Genomic DNA, 13,131 nt, shown 5'->3' on the forward strand with positions numbered 1-13,131 from the left:
ATGGATGCATTCAGAGCACTTGGAAATGAGTCGCTGTTGTCTGGTTTCTCTGGTCCTGGCAGATGGGATCCCTTTCGTCGTCCCTTGGATTCCATCCAGCCCTGGCACTTCAGGCTTCTGGCAGCAGTAATGCTGGTGGTGACCTCCCTATCGCTTGCTGAGAACCTGGCTGTGATCCTGGTAACTTTTAAGTTCAAGCAGTTGAGACAACCTGTCAATTATGTTATAGTCAATTTATCTGTGGCTGATTTTCTGGTCTCATTGACTGGTGGCACCATCAGCTTTTTAGCCAATCTAAAAGGTTATTTTTATATGGGATACTGGGCTTGTGTACTGGAAGGATTTGCGGTCACATTTTTTGGTAAGCTTGATTTTGTTGGTAGTTATACATTTTTTCTTTGAACTTCCTTTAATGTATTCTACTAACTCTCCTGCAGCTTCCTGAGCCTCTGACTTTGCATGCCTTTGAATGCATTGGATCTTTCCCCAGTTACGCATGTTCTGTGGTGTACCTCATGCATGAGTGAATAACATGCAGCACTTTTGCTGTCATATATCAGTGGCTTGTTGCTTGTATACTGTTTACTGAATATGTTTAATATAATGAGAAAAAACTTGCTAATAGAATAGCAGGATTGTGGGTAAAACTGTGAGAAAAAATCACGATGTGCAACTATTTTCAAGGTTTGTGTCTAGGTGTGTGTATGTGGTTAAATGAGAGAGAGAACAAATAGCTGTTCTAAAACTGTGGAAAATATTAGCACACTGAAACATCTTATGTTAGCGGTCTTCCAGTGGTTCTGAGGAACTATGACATGCCTGTAACTGTCACCCCACGCACCTGAATCTTTCTGTGATTGTTTATCTTGTCTTTGTTTTGCTGACTACATAAAATTTATTACTTTAATTTACTTTAAATTACTTTACTAGAGTACTTTACTCTAGAAGGGAAAATTGTCACCAGTTCACTGTGTAAATATACCTCTGCAGAGTAAATATGAAAACAGTTTTAAAATTGAGCATCTAATTACTTGAACATATAAACTAATTCCTGCCTCCTACAGAGCTTTTGTATCTCTGCCAAGTGATATTTTGGTTCTGTTTTAGAAGCTGCATAGTGAAGCCAGCCTTTTAACTCAGTCACTTCTCTGAATCAAAACACATTGCTGGTCTTCAACCTGAAGAGGAATCCCACTGTTGCTCTCAGGTTGATTAAGCTACACAGAAGGAATATGTGTGAGGGACTATGGTTTTCTACCAGTTTGTGGCATGGAAGGCGTGTCTCATGGAGTTAAGGTCAGGCTGTTTCAAGATGTTGGTGAACAACCAGGTGGTCTTTAATAAAGTGATACCTTAATGTGGTGGGCAGCTGTCTGTAGGCTAGAGTTCTACAACAGTCTGAAATATGACATTTCTTGCAAAGATAGTGTTTTGAGGATCTATCTTCATTTGTTAAATTGGAAGTTATATGTAATTTGCAGCTTTTCAGAGTAGAACAGAATAAAAAAGTCATTCTGAGTTAAAAGGTCCAATTAGTTGCTTGGGTTCGTAGTCATTATTACTGACAAACTAGACAAGTATGGAAATCTTGTATTCTTAATAAAATATTAGAATAATGCACATGAATTGCACATCCTTTGAAAACTTGGATTGATGAAAAATGTTCCTGATATGGTGGGTGGTCAAATGCTGCAACAGGTTACAAAGAACTGTTGGAGTCTCCACAGCAAAGAAGCTGTTCAGTCTCCATCTGTGGAGATGTTCAAAACCTAACTGGACGTAGTCCTGGACGACCTGTTCTATGGATTTTGCTTACGGTGTGTAGGGCTGGACTAGGTGACCTCCAGATATACCTCCAACATAAATGATTCTGTGACTCTGTGATGTGGGATAGTGTTTGATTTTCAGTGAATCTATCTGATTTTTTATGCTGACTGTGTTTTCCCACTGTAGGTATTGTTGCTCTCTGGTCTCTTGCACTTTTGGCTTTTGAGCGGTACATAGTGATCTGCCACCCACTGGGAAATATGCGCTTGAAGGGGAAGCATGCTGCCTTAGGTATTGCCTTTGTGTGGACCTTTTCCTTCCTTTGGACCATCCCACCAACTATGGGTTGGAGCAGCTACACCACCAGTAAGATTGGAACTACCTGCGAGCCTAACTGGTAAGGCCATCCTTGCAGAGTATTGTGAAGAAATTACACTTACAGCTCATGACTTCTCCAAAGCAGGAGTTTAAAGGAAAAGCTTGAAGATGATGGACTTACAGGCAAAACTAGAGGTAGACAAAGCTATAACAAAACCAAGAAAAAATTGTCAAGAACAGGTTAAAAAAATGTGTGTGTGTGTGTGTATATATATATAATTTTCTAAAAGGAGAAGCTTTTGTATCTAATGAAGATAACTGTCCCATACCTTATGGTTTTTGTCTGGATTCAACGAGGACTAAAATATTTTTAGAAGTCTGGACAAGGCCCTGTGCAACCTGTTCTACCCCCATAGTTGACATCACATTGAGCAGGAGGTTGGATTACATGTACCTTCCCACCTGGACAGACCCACAATTCTATAGTTCTGTGTCTGTGATCCTACAAAGTAAACGTTTCCTAGCCCAGTGCTAGGGAGATGGCCCAGGGCTCCATCTGGTGATTTGACTAGAGCTGTACAGGGGGGTTTTGATTAAAAACAGTTAACAAAAATATTAGTGACACCTTTAAAGAGCAAAATGAACTCTTCAAGAATATTAATCAGAACACATTAGTAATACATACACGATGTATTCTGTGTTTTATACAGGTATTCAGGAGCTTATACTGATCATACCTACATTATTGCATTTTTCACCACTTGTTTTATAGTGCCTTTATTGGTAATTTTGGTATCCTATGGAAAACTGATGCAGAAGCTAAGAAAGGTAAGAAGCAGCACTAATAAGTAAAATGTGTATGTATGTAATCATTTGGAATTTTTGTGTTCAAATTTCCATAATGATCAGACGTCAGATTTCCAGACAGCAAATACGCTCACTTGTCATGCTTTGTTAAAGAATTATAATTACAAACAGAAATCTATGCTATGGTTAGAAATGATTTTTCAGTGTCCAAGTTTTATCACTTATGTCTCATTAGCCAAACATCGTTAGAAAAAATGCCAGCCTCATAAATAAAGAAGCTGGATGAGCCAGTATTGGTTTATTTACAATTGCAATTCAGTTCAGTGGCAGTTTTTCAGATTCAAACCAGACAATTCAGAATGTAGCTTAAAATGTCTGCATTTGGAAGTTGGTGTTGTCAGATACCTCCAGTTGCTCATTCCGTCAGAGTCATTGTATTCTCTATTTTGGCATTCTAAATAGAGGCCTATTATCTCTAATTTGACTAAAATCATTAGGATTCCCTTTCTCACAGGTGGAATTTGTCTGTATATCTGCACTGCCTTGAGGTGTGTTGCTGCAGCACACATGAAAATATTTGAGATAAATCAACATGTGTGAGGCTGGACAGCAAATCTGGGCCATCACTTCACTTCTCATGGCTTGGCTAAATCTAGCTTGGGTGTGCCTGTACAGGCTACAGTCATGCTGGACTGCAACTATGTTTTTGTACAAAGATGGTCCTAGCATTTTTTTCTGTCATTTTGGCAATAAAAATATAAAGATATGTAAACAAAGGAAAACGGAATAATCACAGGATAGAGTAATTCACATCCCTTAGCACTCATACTGACACTGTGTGGTCCAGTAACAGCATTCTTATATGCTATCATACTTGACAAGAACAGATCTTTCCTTATAGCATGGCAGATTATAAAACTTCCCCCACATTTGCTGTATGAAGGCCTTGTTTATTTTCTGGAATTTTCTGTCTTTTCTTTAAAGGTGTCAGATACTCAATGCAGGCTGGGAACTACCAGGAAACCTGAAAGACAAGTGACTAGAATGGTTGTTGTTATGATCATTGCGTTTCTAATCTGCTGGATGCCATATGCTGCCTTTTCTATCCTAGTCACTGCATATCCTTCCATTGAATTGGATCCTCGTCTGGCAGCAATTCCAGCTTTCTTTTCCAAAACAGCTACTGTTTATAATCCAATTATTTATGTCTTTATGAACAAACAGGTACCGTATGCTTTCAAAGTGTCTTTAAAACTCATATTTTCATATGTAGACTTGCTTTATAATGAATTATTTCTATCTACTTGTTAGTTAACCAGCAATACAATAACTAGCATTTAGAATTAAAAAAAATAAAATGAAAAAAATCACTATGTCTACTTACTGGAGCATAGCGTAAACCTCAGAGCATTATTACAATATGAATGTTAATAATAATTAGGTTTAACTATTAGAAAGGGAAATCAGCCCTTAGTGAATGTCAGTTATTTCATACAGTTTTCTGTATGAAAAGTCTATTTTCAAGACTGTCCCATGATATTTCTATTATTCTTTAGGAATGCAATACCAGTGAATTGCTTTTGAGGTAGGGTGCTCATGGATATAAACAAAATGGAAAGAGAACATCTTTGAATAGCTGTGTATTAGTGCATGAAAGCAACTCATGAACCCTGAGAAATGACCAATTCTCTTCGGCAAGATGTGGCTAGGAACAAGCATGAGAAGAAAATTATTTCTTAGAATGAGGCTTACTAGTAGTTTGTGCCTTTTTTAGGATGTCATTGTTTCTCACTTTGAGAGTTCTTCATGGTGTCACAAGCATATATATTTAATGGGGCTATTTCTGTATGTGCCCAACTGATTAATAAGATAATTTCCAAGAGTTCTAGTTAAGACACAAACTGCTTTATAGAAATATCTTTTAATTTCTGTGTTTTGATTGATCTCTTTTGTTTCAACCTTCTAGTTCAGGAGGTGTCTGGTTGAGATGTTCAGCTGCAGTGCCATAGAGACTGCAGAGTCCAACATGAACCCGACTTCAGAGAGAGCAATGCTAACCCAGGACAAAAGAGGCAGTGAGTTGTCCATCATGGCAGTACGTAGCACCATTTCTAAGAGGAAAACTGGAGATGAACACACAAATTGCCCTTCTTTTGCTCAGTTGGCAGCTTCAGAAAACAAAATCTGGCCCATGTAGGGAGTGAGATGTGATCATTAATGCAGTACTACTACATCATGTTTCCTTGTTACCATCACTTCATATAAAAAATGTCATGGTGGACATTATGCTCAGTTCTGTGGACACTGGCTTTGAGATTCTGAGCTCCTGAGTGAATGCAAGAGCTTCTTGGCTCTGCAGTTGCAATCAAACGCCCAGCCAAAACATTACTCCCTTCCTCTATTGTGTTAGTCCTCTATTATCCACTGCCTGCTTGCCCCTGGTAATAAAACTAGAGAAGCCCAATATTTTCACGCAGGCATGTGGCACAATAAGGATAAGAGAGTTTTACACTGACGACTGTGTAAAACATGACTGTGGCAGAAACATGAAGTGGTACACGGCTTCAACATGCTAATGGAAAATGAATAATATTTAGCATACAACTGACTCAAGTTCAACCAAGCGGCGGTTCAGAGAGAGGCAGGCCTGTGTGTTTTTTGGTTTGTTTCAGAATTTTTACTTAAAACAGACAAACAAAAAGCCTAAGGCTTCTGCACTTATGTCTGTCCCTGGTGAAAACATCATCTGCAGCAAGTCAGGTGAGCTGTTAAGACTTCCAAGGACTAATTTATTAAAAAAAAATCCCCATCAAGAGTCATTCATATCCTTCTTCTTCATTCCCTCTTTGTCAGGAAAACTTCTGTGCCCATAGCAACTTCTGAAATCAACTCAACTTTAGCAGAGAAGGTAGGGTATAGAAAACTGTGCAGGAATACTGAAGAAAGGTTCAGTAGCACTACTTGAGTTCTGAAGCTGAGCTTTGTAATACAGAAGTTTTTTACTGTATGTCCTTGCGACATGCAGAGCTAAGGTCTATCATATTCTTGAGATCATGTAGCTCCAGGAGACAACTATTATTTCTGGTTTTTAATCATAGAATGGTTTGAGTTGGAAAGGACCCTTAAAGATCATCTAGTTCAACCCTCTGCCTGGGCAGGGACATCTCTCACTAGACCAGGTTGCTCAAAGCCCCATCCAACCTGAACTCAAACACTTCCAGGGATGGGGCGGGGCATCCACAGCTTCTCTTGGCAACCTGTTTCAGTACCTCACTACCCTAGTAGTGCTCCACGGTGAGGATATTCTTCCTTGTATCTAATCTAAATCTATCCTCTTGCAGTTTAAAACCATTGCCCCTAGTCCTATCACTATAGGCACTTGTAAAATGTTTCCTTCCATTTTCTTATAAGCCTCCTTTAAGTATTGCAAGGCTGCGATAAGGCCATCCTGGAACCTTCTCTTTTCTAGGTCTAGCACTTCCATGTTTCTCAGCCTTAAAGAAAAAGCTTTGTGCACAAACAAAGCAAAAGAAGGAATTCACTTACTACTTCCCATTGGCAGGCAGGTGTTCAGCCATCTACAGGAAAGCAACGCCCATCACATATAACAATTTATTGGAAGACAAACACCAAAGACAAATGCACCTCCCCCCCGCTAAGACCCCATTGTTCCTTCTTTACCCCAGTTTTCTTGTTCTTCATGAAGCCATGTAGTTTGGGATATCCCTTTGGACAGTTGGGGGCAGCTGTCCTGGCTCTGTCCCCTCCCTGCTCCTTGTGCACCCCCAGCCTCCTCACTGGCAGAGCAGTGGGAGAAGCTGAAAAGTCTGTGACTTACTGCTGGCACTGTTCAGGAACAGCCAACCTATCAATGTGTTATCAACATTATTTTCACCACAAATCCAAAACATATCATCATACAAGCCTCTACAAAACAAAAACAACACAAAACACTATCCCAGCCAAAACCAGGACACTTAACAATTACAATTTCAGGAAATTAGTGTCCAGAGTATACAAAAAATATGCATCTTCTGGGCCATGTTACATCAGTGCATGGTGGATGGCTGTGTTTCCCTTCATGTTTTTGCTTTTCTCTCACTTCTGAGCTAGAACATGTCTCAGAAAACATAATCAGTGTTCTAGCTGAACAGGAAACTTGTAGCAGTCAATCACACCATGTTGCCGTTCTTCTCTTAGGAGCAGTTGCCTCTCTGTCCCAGCAGTCCTTAAATTTCTGCTTCTGTACATCACTTCCTCAGCACTTTTAATTGAGCTACTGATCCCGACATAAGTTGTTAACTTGTTCTTTCACCTTTTAGGTCAAAAGCAGGGACCACAACAAAAATATACTTTCCATAAACAGTGGAAAAGAACAGAAGTTGCCTGCTTTCCATGTTTGTGTGCCATCTCATATAATTAGCTCATACAATGATATGGTTCAATACAAAAAACTTTAGCTGAACATCACTTACATGCAAAAGCAAACCTGGTTATGCATGTAATAAAGATTTCTTTTTTGGTGAACATTGTATGAAATGTTACTAAAATCTGGCATCTCAGATTCTGAATTGTATATAAGTTCTAAGCTTACCTGAATGCATTTTAGAAGAAAAGGCAATGGCTGACTACATTTAAATGCTTTACTGTGGGAAACCATTATTTCTAGGTAAGACGTTAATATACTGCCAGTAGAAGCAGCTGTTGTTTCCATGGTGATATAGAGTCTCTACAATAGCTACACACTGTACAGACCTTAACAATAGAAATGTGATACAGAATCAGTCATCTGATGTTTTCATTTCAAATTTAAAAGTTCTTTACACATAATAAATGTTTTGTTTCTATTTAATTTTTTCTTCTCTTTATTTTATGAAGTTATGGTTTGAAAAACAGAAGTACCCTGAAAAGGAATGAGAGGCTACCTGAGATATATGGGTCAGACCTAGTCTCAGAGCAGTACCCTCTTCAGTTTGAAGTCAAAAAACATTCATGAAGTAGATGGGGATATTGGGGATCAGGGAAAGGTAAAACGGATACACAGTACAATAAATAAATAAATTATAATAATGTCCTTAAACCCTGTTATCTTGCAAAGGCTGACCTCTTTATGATTCCCATGCCCAAGAGGAGCATGGAAGCTGGAACTCTTTGTTGGGGGAAGAGGGACAGGCATAGGCAGTGTGGCCCTGCATCCACTCTGGCCCTGGCAAGCTCACATAGTTTGCTTGGCTGCTCTTTCCTGCTTGTGGCCCCTTGAAGCATTCACAATGATGGATTTACAGAATACCTAGCCCCCATCTCCCTGCACAGCCCAAGATTTCTGGTGCATTTTGCTTTAGCTCTGTAAAAGCAATCAATTTTAACATTAAAGCAGTAACGACACTAGTATGTGGGAGACAGTATGAGCCAGCCTGCTCATATGGATGTGTTTCAGGAGCCCACTGTGTGCAACCCACTGCTTCTGAAAGCACATATTGGATTTACATGGCAAGGGTTTGGTAGCAGAGTGGCTGCAGGGGTGGACTCTGTGAGAAGAGCCCATCAGCTGCCCCATGTCAGATAAGAACCATCTCCAAAAGGGACCTGCTGCTGGCAGAGCCAAGCCAATGAGTGCCATTGGATGCACCTCTGGGACAGCGTAGTTAAGAAAGTGAAAAACTTATTGCACAACAACAGCTGGGACAGAGAAAGGAAAGAAAATTATAGAGACAAACAATCCCACAGACACCAAGGTCAATGAAGAAAGAGGTTAGGAAGAGCTCCAGGTGCTGGAGCAGATGTTACCCTTCAGCCTATGGAAAGGCCCACCGTGGAGCAGGCTGTCCACGGGTCCACCCATGGCTCAAGGGGCGCCACAGCAATGCAGATCTCCATGCTGCAAGCCACGGAGGAGCCCACATAGGAGCGGGGGGGGGGGAGGAAGAAGAGGGGGGAGAGTGGGGAGGGGAGGGTTCCACCTGTGGGGGACCAGTGCTGGAGCAGTTTGCTCCTGACAGATGGACTCCAATGGTATGGAGCCATGTGGAAGCAGTTCTCGAAGAGCTGCAGCCTGTGGGCTTTTCAGGTTCAGAGACCTTAACTTCATTTTATAATGGTTGGATCTAAAGAGGTGTGTTGCTCTACAAAATACATCAATTACATGAAATACATCTACAAAATACATCAAGAGCTGCACATATGAGAATTCAGTTCAAGGCCGCTATGGGCTTTGCATTCATCTCATAAAATTTCATGAGGTGATTGTCTTTTGCAGTATAATTTTACACTCAATGAGCTTGAACTTTCACAGTGCTCAATCTTTGAAACCAAAGTATGAACCTCATTATGAGAGTTACATCATTTCACAATTCCTGTTCTTTACCATTAATGCCATGTTATCATATCATGAAAAATCAATATATGAAGCTCTTCAAATGTTTTCAAAATATTGTGAGACAGGAAGAGTAAGATGTTCAATTACTATTCGTATGCACACCTAAAAGAAAACGTTCATTAGTTTTTTAAAAAGTGAGGTATGATATGAAAGCAAAAAGTCTTACATTTAAGACTCAGATTTTCTCTTTCAAGCATATGTTGACCTAGGTTAATCACATGTTAATGGTATTAGCCGTATTAAATCATGAAGAATTGGCAGAAGTGATAGTCTTTAACTAAAAGCAACAGAAGTATTTTATCTTCTGAGAATCTCAGGATATGTAGAGTATATTTCTGTAGGACAAAATAAAACATAAAAACTTAAACAATGGCAAAGAAAAACACAGTGTAGAAATTCATGGAAAACCTAAGAAAAAAGGAAGTTAATAGGAATTTTGCCATCTGATAAGTGTTACATCATCCTCAGTACAAGTCACTCAACCTGAAGTGGTATGGGTGAGTTTTTAGACTACTTCACCAAGGAAAACTTCGGTTGCATCTATAAATGAATTGCAAACACCAATTTGTAGCTGTAGTCAAAGACAATGTCTCCACTAGCAGAAATGGAAACACACCCACTTAATACCCTAATAGCCATTATGAGGTTAGCTGTAGGTCACATTACCATTGTGCATGGTGGGGTGGATGGTCTGACATCAAGCACTGAATTAATGCAGTCAAAACATTATAAGGGCAGGGTATTCATATGAGCTTTAGAGCAATGCTCTCATTTCAGCTATAGAGCAGACAAATAACATTGGCTACTTTATGAGGAAAAGAGAGAACTGCAGCATAACAGGAACAAAAGAGGAATCAAACGAATGTATGGGAATACATTGAAAAGTCATGACATTAAGCCCTTCTTCCTTTTGCCCACTCATAAACAAGCACTAGAAAGAGAATTCAAGAATCTTTTCCCAAGGCATGTACCCATCCTGTCTGCAGAAGCCACCCAAAATACCTCCACAGTCAAAACTTCTTGCATGACTTTTTTCCTAATGTGAAAATAATTTTCATTTATATATATATAATGGAAAACATTATATATTAAATGGAAAACAATTTTGATATACTTTTAATGCACTTTTAGAAAAAGAAAATTACTTAAATTTGTTTAGAAATACTAGCATTTTATGTACTTTTTGGTTATTAAAGGTGGATGATAAGGAAAAAAAAGTCACTACTTTTCTATACATTATTAGAGGCTTCAGATTGTTGCTGTTCTCTGAATGATAATGTGCTGGCAGTATTCTTTTGGCACAGAAATATTTGTCAATGTGTTAGTTTTAAAATGAAAGGGAATTTAAATCACTTTTTCTGTTAGCCCTCAACCATTCTGCTTTTACTCAGGTCACTAACCAAAGGTGTGACAGTAGTATTTAGACATACTGAAGATAAGAAGTGTTTCCAAACATCAATTCAAATTTAGAGAAATATTCTACAGATCCAAAATGGCACCAAAGACAATATTTATGAAAAAGCACATTGAATTGCTAACTGAGGTGCAGGGCATGGCCACCTCCCCCAGCTCCGGCCCAGCCCTGCTCCTGTCTGACCACTGGGGCCTCAGTTCACTGAGAGTGTTGTACTCTTACATATCTCCATAGGAATGAGTAATTATAATATATATAATATATTTATAATATATATATATTATATATATATAATATATATCGTATATTATATATCGTATATTATAAATAAATATAATAATTATAGTAATGCTAGAACTTCAGTGTGAAAAAAAATCTGTTCTCCTGCCTGAGAAATAAAAATAAGTTCCTGGCTGAATTTTGGCACACAGGAAAAAAAAAATAAAAATCTTTCATAATCAGTTATTTCAGCATTGGGAATTTAAAATGGACACCAGACTTCTGGATCAATACAACTGTAAGAATCATTTTTACTGATAAAATTCTGAAATTTAGAAGGGCATTATCCAAGCTATTTTCCATAGATTCAAATCTAGAGGGGGGTGGAAAAATATATTTTAAAATGTCATCACACCTCACTACCCACTAGCAGGGAAAAAGGTTTTGATGAGGGCTTAGCTACTGAATGATGTATTGGTGCACTTCAAAAAAGTTGTCATTGTCTTGCTCCAGCAACAGACAGCACAGATTCCCCGGAGATTTGCTGCTGCTTTTCAAAGATACAAATATATTAATATGCAAATTTAGTTTCCTCTAAAATCACATGCAAATATGCAGAGTGCTGCTACAGGAGATACTACCTGCTCAAAGTGAAATGGCATGGAGAAGAGCGGGTATTCTTATTAAGGACTAGCTCTACCAAACATTCATAATAAACTGGATCATTCCAGCATAGCTCTGCAAGTAGGGAGATGGAGATTAACCTCATTCATCCATTTGCATTTTATGGTATTTAGACAGCTTCTGCAAATTTTTTAACTTATCTTCTTAACTTCTTAACCTTTAACTTAACTTCTTCAAATATTTAACTTAATGTTTTTTGTTTGTTTGTTTGTTTGTTTGTTTCTTTGACTTGAGTTGTTTTATTGGTTTTGGTTTTAGTTTTGGTAAAAATGCATTTAATCACATCAGTTTCCACTTTCAAGAAACCAGACCTTGTCCTTGCTCACACTCAGTCTCCATTGTCAAGAGCTCTAAAAGGTAAAGAGAGGCAACTAGCAATCAACCCAAGTTTGAAAATACATTTCTCCGTGTTCCCAAATTTAGCTGCAGCATAAATTCCTGCTTTTGTTTCCTGTCTTTATCTTTCATTTACTGCTTCTCCAGGATCAGATCAACCCTCCACCCCCATTCCCCTTCCCCAAACAAAACACCTCTGATGTTCCCCTTCATCTTGTTCTTACCAGCAGATCCATGACCTCACTCAGAGGAAAACTTTCCTCACAAAAAAAATACACTACCAAGATATTGGTGTCCAAGGATCCCTTCAGTGAGATGGGCTGATCTGTCCAAGCCTATGTAGGTTCAGCATTCACTACAGTTTGAATCTCTGTTTAATTTTGACCCCAGTGAAAATGATTGTCCAAGGAAACAGAGCCATGAATATCAACAATAATTCTCATCTCAATTAGTAATAAATATAATTTGTAACTGATTAGTGAAGATTCTTATAAAATTTATGATGTTATAATACTTTGTATTATAAATTGTACTATTCTTTCTCTTTACTACATTTATATTGAAGTCTCCTTCTCTGTCACAAAGAGTTAAAAACTATAAGAGAATTTAAGAGCCTTACAGTAATTTGGCGCATCAGTTTTAGCTCACCTATTATCCAGCTGCATCAAGATATTAATGTAGTCATCTCTCTTCAGTCTCAATGAATTGCTATAAAAATGTCAAACAATTAGATTATATTGGCCAACGTAGCCTTGTTTGATTGAGTACAGATGTAGGCCGTGTCCCTTGAATCATACTGATGAAGAAGTAGAAGGGCTTGTAGAACTCCATTGCAAATTTATTTCAATATACGTTGCATTCAGGTTTCTAATGTCAGCACTTGCAATACTAATAACCCCAAATGCTAAATAGGTATTTTTAGATGGAATAAAAGTCAATGTCATTCAGGACAAATACAAATGAATTTTATTGAAAGAGACAGGTATCTTGTTCTAGCCTTTTATTAATTGCTAGTCAATGCTGAAGACAGTATATTTAGGTATTTCTTGTGACTTCATCATCCTGATTCAGTGACCACCTACTAGAATAGTTTTTCTCTATTAAATACTATGCCAGTATGTTTATTGCTATCCACAATTTATCTGCTACTTCCCTATCAAGATCAACCAAATGATTACAGATAGCCATCAACGTACCTCAGTTGCACCAT

At 38.3% G+C, this 13,131-nt stretch overlaps 1 protein-coding gene across 1 annotated transcript; it reads left to right on the forward strand.

Annotated features, from left to right (window-relative positions):
* Positions 1–7,351, forward strand: LOC311440005 (vertebrate ancient opsin-like; the record flags this gene model as incomplete). Its single annotated transcript, XM_084526368.1, has 5 exons — positions 1–361; positions 1,954–2,164; positions 2,796–2,913; positions 3,877–4,116; positions 4,859–7,351. 5 exons carry the CDS (start codon positions 1–3, stop codon positions 5,087–5,089), a joined length of 1,161 nt encoding a protein of 386 aa, XP_084382494.1. The 3' UTR covers positions 5,090–7,351.
* Between the last annotated feature and the right edge of the window lie 5,780 nt (positions 7,352–13,131).

The sequence above is a fragment of the Aythya ferina genome (genome assembly GCF_964211825.1).
Source record: "Aythya ferina genome assembly, chromosome: 7".
NCBI classification, from domain to species: Eukaryota; Metazoa; Chordata; class Aves; order Anseriformes; family Anatidae; genus Aythya; species Aythya ferina.